This window comes from Poeciliopsis prolifica, unplaced genomic scaffold, assembly GCF_027474105.1.
Source record: "Poeciliopsis prolifica strain line A6 unplaced genomic scaffold, Auburn_PproV2 SCAFFOLD016, whole genome shotgun sequence".
NCBI classification, from domain to species: Eukaryota; Metazoa; Chordata; class Actinopteri; order Cyprinodontiformes; family Poeciliidae; genus Poeciliopsis; species Poeciliopsis prolifica.
The window spans coordinates 2,530,570-2,540,000 of NW_026562391.1; the positions used below are offsets into that span (position 1 = coordinate 2,530,570).

Below are 9,431 nucleotides of genomic sequence, written 5' to 3' on the forward strand. Positions count from 1 at the left end.
CAAGAAGTTAGCAAAAAAAAAATTGTCAGGACTGTGTCCTGTTTGTGACTCTTTGTGCAATAGCTTTCACCCACATACAGATAAAACAACGAGATGTTCGGTTATATTATTAGTTTTGGGAACAAAAAAAGGAGGAAAAGAGTGTGAACTTTACACATTCAATTGCAAATATTGTGAAACCTGTGGTAATATTGACAAAAGCGAGTTATGGGTTCAAAGTTTTAATATATACAATAATAACAAAGCAAACCATTTCACTACATAATCAGTTCATATATTGTTAACCAGTTGCAAACTAAGCACTGACATTCTTCATTTAATAAACAAATACATATAAAAAAAATTTAGTTGCGTTATTTACATCACTTAATTGAACATATGCTCTCCTTTAATTGAAAACCAGCGCTGTAAAAAATAAAAAATAAAAACTGAGGCTGGCCCTTTAAGAGATGTTTTGCTGCTGCACGTGCTTGCCTTATAAGGGAGCAGCATCAAACTGTGACCGTTAGTTACCTTTGCTGCGCTCCGCATCGAGCTGCGCTATAAAAGCCTGCCTGGGGAGAAAAAACAGTTTTCCTAGACACTGACAAAGAACAAGGAGGACCGCGGCGTCAGAGGGACGCAGTTGTTAACCTCGTTTTTCACTTCTGCTCGAGAAAAGGACTTTCAATTGATGAGAGGCAGGAGAGCGAGTAAACACATTAAGATTAAGGTTGGTGACTTCACTTCTGCGAGTTTTACGCAAAGATTTGGAATTTCTTTGTTACGACGAAAATGCCGAACCACATATTTCATCGCTTTTGGTCTTGTTGTTAGCATGTTGTTTGGCTAATGGTGTAAATCTGGAACTAAGAAAGAAAAAAACTGTTTTTTATGTTGTAAGGAAGATATTGTACTTGAATTGAACTAATGCAATTATAGGCAACTTTTCTTCATCTGTAGGTCTGTAGCTTAAACCAAGGGTGCAGTTTACGTAAAATTGGGACGTTTTGCTAGTATAATGATAAATGTCACGTTTTTCTTTTTCTTGTAGCCTCTAATTTTCTATTTCGGCAGCGTCTGAGTCGGACTCGACTCTAGACTGGAGTCTGTTAGAAAGTATAAGCAAAGAGCATCCGGTGAGGGATTACAAAAATAAAAGCGTTTCTGTGGCAAGGTCTTAATTTAACGCTTAATGACAACCTCATAAAAGAGGATAACTTGAAAAACGATGGTTATTGCTGCTTTGTCTAATGACATATTTAGAACATCATGGTCTAATAAGAGACAGTTGGGAGTAAATCACTCATAGGACATAGTTTATGTCTGGTTTGGCTTTATTTTGTAGGTTAATTCGTTTTTTTGCCGCTTTATTTCGTCTGACTTGACGAAGCGTCAGCGACGCTAAACTGGATGACCGACAGTAACCCCAGTTCAACAGAACAATGAGATGAAGCACAAAAGTCAGCCTGGAAGACGATTATTGTTTATAATCTCTTATCCTATTAAATACACCTACCGAAAACATTTCGTCAAAAGGCGTTTGGCTCATGTCTGCTTTAATTTGTCTTACATCTAAGTCATTTCCACTCGATGAAAAAAGTCATGCAGAGAATGTCTCTGTGTGTGTTTTTTGTGTTTTGTTTAATCTTCCACGGTATTTTGTTTAACATGCATGCATAAAGCGTCGTTGAAACATTGTGTTTTCATATGTGCTACTTTGGAGCCCAAAAAGTCGTTTTACATACATCATCGTTTTTTTCCCTCTTTTTTTTATACAAGAAAAAGAAATAAGTTTGATGATCAGTTATCATTTTGAGACGTTTTATGGAAGCTAAAAAGACAATGGCGATGAAGAAAGGGGGGGTGGGAAACATTCTGCTTTAATGTGATGTAACACGTGAGCGATGAACGATGGTAAACAAGTATAAATGTGATTTTTGCCATGTTTTTTTATACCACTAGAGGCGCTCTCGCTCTGCACCAGTTCCTGAGCTAAAGAGCCCCCTCTATTTTTTTCTCTGCATACGACGCGTAGGTTTTGAACCAGTGTTTGTCTCTTTCAGATGCGCAATGGGGTCGAAAACAATAAAAATGAGTCTTATGCTACAGTGGGAATTAGTAGAATGATGGCAATACATCCATCTTTTGTTCTCAGGGCTTTTCGTTTAAAACGGATCGGCTCATGCAGTGAGGGAAAACGACCAAATTCCGCATTTTATCAAGACACGACGTTAAGTTGAAAAAAAAAAAAGACGACGGTGTCGGATATGGCTTGTTTTGTTATTCGTGTCACATGACGCAGTAGCCTAAAATATGGCCAGATTACTAATTTACAGAGTTATGGAGCAGTTTTGCTGTAATTAATTTTGTTTAACGTTCTTTCTTAGTAGTTATTGTCACCAAATCCAGTGACTCACTGATGGGTGAAACAAATGTACCCGAGCAACAGATCATGTGGCTGGATCGCTGTGTTTGTTCATGGATCCCAAAGTTCATGTTAGTTTTTCATCATGACATGTTAAGTGGATTTTTCAGTGGATTTTGTTTTGTAATTGATTTTAGGACAAATATAGTTGGACATTGTTGATCTATTAGTCTTTTTTGTTGGCTGGGGGAATTTTCACATCTGTTTCTCTTCAACATATTTGTATCCAAAGTAATAAATTGCGAATGATTTAGTGCTAAAAGCAATCCTTGCATATTTTCTTTCCCTTAGTGAGTATTCATCCAACCCAGATAAGTGGTTTTAAAAAAAAAGTTATTTGATTTGGCCAAACAACTTTGACCCAAAGTTATTTGGTCAAAGTTATTTGCTTTAAGACTGTTTCAAAGTCATATAACGTTAGATTTTATAGCAGATGAACTCATCAGTATGACAGGTTATGTTTGAACATCATGGTCCTTGACTTTGCCGTGCTGTGGGCCCACTGTCCACTGCAGCCAATCAGCTTTAATCTGTATAAAGGACATTATGCATGAAAAACAGGACGGCCTTGATTTTTCCACCAATGAAACGTCAGGTTTCACCACCTAACTCCCCAAAATTTGGAAAAACTGAATGAAATACAGTCTGAGTTTGTACAGTGAGAGCATTTGGGTTTGCTTTTTAATTTTACACCGATTTGATCAGTTAAACGCATAATTTTTCAGGTCCAGGTGAAAGGTCAACATAATGTCGGTGCCAAAGAGTTTTGATTAGAAGAGTTTATGTTTCCAGATTGATGAATATATAAATAGTATAGTTATATAAATAGTTTTCGAAGAAATAAGACCACATTTCACTTTGTAAATAAGAAAAATATAACAAAGCAAAAAGGGGAAAAAATAAAGCTGTTTAATTATTCATTCTTTACAGAATAAACAAGGAGAAAGTAATGAGCTGAAGTCATTCCTAAATTTTGAATTCACATCAAATGTAACATTGTGTTTGATTCTGAGGCGTTATCTGGCTGGACCCAGTAAAGATAACAGAATCTACTGAAAACTTTTCATGGGCTCAATCCTCGCCCCCGTACCCGCTGCCCCATCCTCTCCCCACCCACTCATCCTCCCAGATGAAGGGCTTGAACTTTGGACAGAAGAGTTTACATTAAGTGGAGCTGAATTTGCAGGAGTCGGCAGCCGTCTTCCAGTCGGTTGGCTGAATTTTGCTGAGCCTTGCTGGTATTTTGGCAGCTCTGTGTTTCAGGTCAGAGGTGTTTTGTTTCAAGAGGTGAATGTTCTGGCATTTTACTGTAGTTTGCCTCTAATGGATTAATTTTAGGATTATTTACTCTTCCAAGAAATTTTTATCATCCAATTTCAGCCTTCCTCTTGCTGTTTTTTTTCCTTCCTTGCTGTTTTTTTCCTGTGTGACTTTGGTTGTCTTCTATTGATGTAATAACTTTCTGTTCTGTTTTCAAATCCATTTTTCTGCGTGAGAGCGTCCTCTTTAATTGACCACTGTTTTATTTCACAAGAACACAGCGAAATTGACATGCATCTGTTATGGCCGCATAACTATTTCTCCACGACAAGAACAATGTGAATGAATGGTTTTGATATTTGTTTTTGAGTCGCCTCTGTGCTTTATGCTTGTTGTGTTTGACCCTGTGCTTTGTGTGTGTGTGTGTGTGTTTTTTGCCGTTTTCTCAGTGAGGAGCAGGAGTTGGCTCGTTGAGGTTAGGAAGACGGCAACATGGCAGTCTCCACTCAGCTGGGTCTACTGCTATGGAAGAACTTCACCTACAGACGAAGACAAACCGTAAGTAGTCTCTTAATCACTGATTTGAAAGAATCATAAACTCAGCTGTAAGTTATAACTGATTATTACAGCTGCTAACTGTCTAAATGCTACTGTTCCTGTGAAATTGTAAAATTTTTTTAGCACACATTTCTAAGTATATCTAAATATGTAACCGAGCTAATATTTAGAGATGCAACAGGGGCAATAAATGTGCATCCCAATTTTGCTCTGATTTATCTGGACAGCTGAATTGATGTGAAATATTAAAATATATTCATTTAAACACATTAAACTAAAAACTCTCAGTTGACAGTTTTTAAACTGATAAATTTTTAAAGTTTCTTACAAATCTAATTGGAAGTTTGGGACATGCTGGATGTTTCTATTTTACATTTTAAATAAATCTTTAATAAACAAGTTGTAAAACCTGGATTGGGCAAATCAGACTTTAAGAAATTCCCATATATACATGGGAAAATGAAAGTCGATAAGTCTCTACTAATATAATTGTTTTTCAATTACTATACAAAATGTTGAATGATTTCCCAACACTGCTTTGTGTGTGTTTCATTCACGTTTCCAGCTGGTTGACTGTAAATCAAAACTTTTTCATGTGTGCTTACTCACACATATTGTTCCCATAAGTGGGTAGAGAGGCAGTGATGTTATTGTCCTCTGAGACGTTTGGATTGAGAAGTGTTACAGTGTGGAGACTGACTGAGTCAGAGAGGATGACACAATCCTCAGTTATATCTGTTTCTCTGGCTACTATCATGTGCCGGTTGATGCCCACATGCTCAAAGTTATGCAAATTAAATTCAGTCTGACAAGTTAACATAAGTGCTGCTTTATACAGAGTGGGGTGAGTTAGTCTGCATACATTTAGGTCACTTCTCAGCTCCTCGAAGTGGCAGCTGTGGCCGCGTGATTTCCTGAACAGTCTCCTCTGACAAAAGGGATACAGTGCATATTGTTGAGACAGCGGCTCTGTTCTTCATCCGTCACACTGCATGTCTGACCCGCTGCTTTAAGTGGGCAGCTGAAGCTCAAAGGCCATATGGTGCGGTGGAAAATCCCATACAGATCTCCCTGTCTCTGTCTCGCTCTGTAGCAGCTTAATAACCAATTTACTTTATACAGACTCATGGTGAGATTCAGTGTTTGTAAAGTAAAACAGTCAAATGTTCTCAAAATGTAGCTTTTCTTGAATCAAATGCTGGAAAGGAGGCAAAGGAATCTGCAACGACTGAAGAACAAATGAAAAGAATCAGTCAGGAGCTGATTAACTCATCAGTTGTAAGTGATTTGTGTCTAGGAATGTTTAACACCTTCCCATCATTCTTTGACCCTTAGATCCAGCTGCTGATTGAAATCATTTGGCCCTTGTTTATCTTCTTCATCTTGATATCAGTCCGGATGTATTATCCTCCCTATGAACAACATGAATGTAAGTAAAAAGAAAGTTTATATGGAAACATTACTTGGAACCTTTATTCAGAAGCTGTAAACCTTTTCAGGGAAATGTAATATTTTGCTATGAACACAAAAGTCATATTTTAAGTCTTTGAAGATTTAAGGACCTACTGCAGAACCTTGTAGCACACCGCAAGTGACCTTCAGTGAATTAGATTAAACTTTATTCACGACCAATAGTGCACTAACAAAACACATTGAAGAATGTTATTTTGAAATGATAAAGAAGGTGCTGTATCATTGAATTGTTCCATTATGCTATTTTTAGGCAAAACATTTGATTCTCGAAAAGATCAACACGGTAGTCATCTGAGGTCCTTGTTATTGACGCACAAGAAGCTATCTGCTTTGTCAATATTTGTTTGTACTATGTGAATTTATGACTAAACCATCAGCTGCAGGAAAAGTGCAGCTGCTTTCTCAACCTTCTGCCACGTAACAGTTCAGCGAAAGAAAGCATCTAAAAGTATTAAAATGTGTAAGACACAGCATCTCAAAAAGGCTCCAACATGCAAAATTAAACCGAGCCAGCAAAGCGAAGAAGTGTCGAACCGCTTTGACTCCCTTTCTACTATTTTATGAATAGCTTTTTACTTGTACATTTGAAACAACTGACTAAGAAATCAAAGAAACCAAACATTGAGGTTATTTGCGAGGAATACCATGTATCTCATTACTATTTAGTTTGCTTATGTATTACCTGTTCTGGAATTTAACTTATCATGAAAAATGTTGGCTTTTTTTCCCAGGTCACTTTCCTAACAAGGCCATGCCCTCAGCAGGTACCCTGCCCTGGGTACAAGGCATTATCTGTAATGCCAACAATCCCTGCTTTCGTAATCCGACCCCTGGAGAGACTCCAGGCATAGTTGGAAATTTTAATGACTCCATGTAAGTAAAGTGGCTAAGAATTTTTTTTTATCTATACTGTTTTGTATTGGCACTATTAACATTTGATCAGAACTGTAGAATTTGTTTGTTTTTACTATTTAGAAGACATCTTTGTGTCTTTTTGAAACTTGTAAAAACGTTGTGTAATTGTGTTTTTCCTTTTGCTGTCATCACCAGAATTTCCCGTCTGTTTAACGATGCCAAGAAGATCCTTCTGTACACCCAGAACGATAAGAGCTATGAAGGCTACAAGGGAATGCTGGCAGCCCTCAAAAAGCTTCAGAAGAACCCTGCTCGTAAGGACACGCCTTTAATTATCCGCTCGTTGCGCCATCTATTTGAAAAGTGTCCTACTTTCAGTCCCACTGGGGAGTTTTTATCGTTTTTTCACCGTTCATCAGCTGCAGCACCTGTGTACTAACTCACATTTATTGGTGCCCAAGGTTATGTGTCTAATCTAGTATTCACTGAAGGTGCAAATTAATTGCAATTAATAGTCATATAAAAGATAGACCAAGTTTGCAGTTTAGCAGCAAGTGTTGCAAATAATCACCGCCACACTCCATCAACATTGGTGGGCTGGTAGGGAAGGACAGTCTGCTCGTTCGTGCTGTCGGTGGGACAGAACAGGAAATATATTAAATTTAGACTCCACCCTGGCAGGCAAAATGTAATCAAAGCATAGATTGGGTAGTTTGTTTTCACTACTACGTCCCTGCTTCCTGTCCCAGTTTAGTTATCGCTTTCTTCTAAGCCATTCAGGTTTTTACTGGAGTGATTAGGATTTATGATGAAAGTAAAATTAAACACATTCAATCTTTTTTTTGTCTATGATTTAAATAGTTTTAGGTTTTTTTTTTTATTAATTTAATTAACATCAAGGAAAAGAAGAAAAAAAGAACTGTGAGGATTTGGGTTTTTGTGTGTATTTTGCTGTTAATTGAGTCTTTGTGTTGTCCTGTCTACCCCTTGGTGTCCAGCTGTCCCTTGTTTCCACAGATTATCATCTGTGTATTTAACTCCACTTGTGTCACCTGTCGTTCGTGTGTCTCAGGTTCTGTATTCCCAGTGCAACCAGCCTCTGTGTTTCCTTGCCTGATCACTCACCTGTGTTGCCTGGATTTCTGTTCTCCTTCATGTTTGGCATTAAAATCCTAATTTCTCCCAATTACCGAGCTCCACTATCCTCACCTTCTACAACTCCAATTCATGACAAGAACAATATGTAAAATGGTCTTGTAGAAATAACATGACATAATAAAAGAAGAAAAGAAAATTTAAAGTGTAAGACTATTAAACAACAAGGATGGAATAGCTAATTGTTGCTTAAAACTATATTTATACCACATTCTTATGCCCATCAGTATACTTCTTCTATATAAATGAGAAGACATTAACATTATATCTCATAAGACCCCAATTTAATTTTATATTGAGAAGATTAGGTCTTCCTTTAGAAATTATGCAACTAAACTTTTTTTGTTGTTGTGTTGGCTGCGTTTAGTTAGCCCGGAGGTAAAGCTAATTGTAGAATCACTTCTCAGAAGCTTTTCCAAGTTTAATCAAGCAAGATATCTTTTCAAAGCAGAAGACCAAAATAATACTTTTTAGTCATATATTGCTAAAAAGTCTTTCCGACATTTGTTAGTTTCCTGTTTCAAACATTGTCAGATCCTAGTTATGTATTATCTCCCACATTTGAAATGTGTTTCGTTGTGAGATGTGAAACAAATTGACCAGGATGCACCTAAAATATTTTTATTGGCTCAGAAAGCTTCTGTGCACTCGATCACAAATAATTTCTAAAGTTAAACCATATTTCTTTCTGCGTTTGTCTTGAATCCGCGAGGGAGAATGCACTTATGCAGAGACGACTCTAAGCAGCTGAAATGGGAAGTTTTCTCAGAAATAGATCAAAGTGTTTTCTGCATAATCTCACTCACTTCTGGTGCTGATAACAGCATTGGGCCACTCTGAAGATGCAAAAAAGAAACAAAATAAAAACACATCTCTTGTCGACATATACTGCACATTTCACACTTACTAGCAGCCCTTAAAGAGATAAATTAATCTTTCATTGCAGAAGCATAATCTCAGCCAATTTATATGTAAAATAAAGCCATTAAACTGAAAACACTAGTTTGCAAAAAAATTCCCAATGACTCCCCTAGTGATTCTTATGAAATATATGTTATTTTATATACGTTTTTATATTTTTACCAGGGTATAGTGACAACATTCTGTTATTCAAAATGGGAAAGAAAAGAGAACATGCAATATAATTAAGACTGTTATGTGTTAATGTTATTAGCTGAAAGAAAGAAGCTACTTACCAAGATTTGTTCACCTTTACCATCGGAGCAAAAACTGAGCAATTTTAAAATAGCCAAATCTGAGGCAAGACTTAAAAGACTCTGGTTTATTTAGTCACTGAGCATTGTGTCCACAGCTAACAGCACTGTCTTCAGTGGGTTTTTTTTTGTATTTCTTTTTATTTTTATTAATTTTACACATTTTTACAGAGTCGCCAGTAGATGTAGAGTGCACTGTATGGAAACACAGTAAAAGTAAAAAAACAAAACTTTTTAATTTCATCAGAATTATGCTGACTTGATCTCCTGAGGAATCGTGTAGTTCACTGGGAGTTGCAGCTTTCCAGTGGGACACTGATTAGGCTTCATTAAAGCTCCCTGACCGTTAACCACTGAGGGTTTAAGTCATTAATACTTACACAGAGCTGGCAGAGGCACATAGGGACACATGAGCAGCTATATTTGGAGAAGAAATCTGATACCAAAATATTGACGATGCTTAATCTTAAATCAGAAATTTCAAAGGACCCACACAACTCAGGACAAAA

At 36.9% G+C, this 9,431-nt stretch overlaps 1 protein-coding gene across 5 annotated transcripts in view; it reads left to right on the forward strand.

Annotated features, from left to right (window-relative positions):
- The first annotated feature begins 529 nt into the window (after nt 1-529).
- Nucleotides 530-9,431, forward strand: part of LOC129366813 (phospholipid-transporting ATPase ABCA1-like) — a 36,334-nt gene continuing 27,432 nt past the window's right edge. For 4 of the 5 annotated variants that reach the window (XM_055040857.1, XM_055040859.1, XM_055040861.1 and 1 more), the window contains exons 1-5: nt 530-712; nt 4,117-4,225; nt 5,561-5,654; nt 6,430-6,571; nt 6,749-6,867. In XM_055040857.1, coding sequence (XP_054896832.1) covers nt 4,160-4,225; nt 5,561-5,654; nt 6,430-6,571; nt 6,749-6,867 — 421 coding nt within the window. In that variant the 5' untranslated portion in view covers nt 530-712; nt 4,117-4,159. Of the gene's footprint in view, nt 713-3,302; nt 3,671-4,116; nt 4,226-5,560; nt 5,655-6,429; nt 6,572-6,748; nt 6,868-9,431 lie in introns of those variants that run through there. The other variant, XM_055040858.1, reaches the window with a different exon arrangement.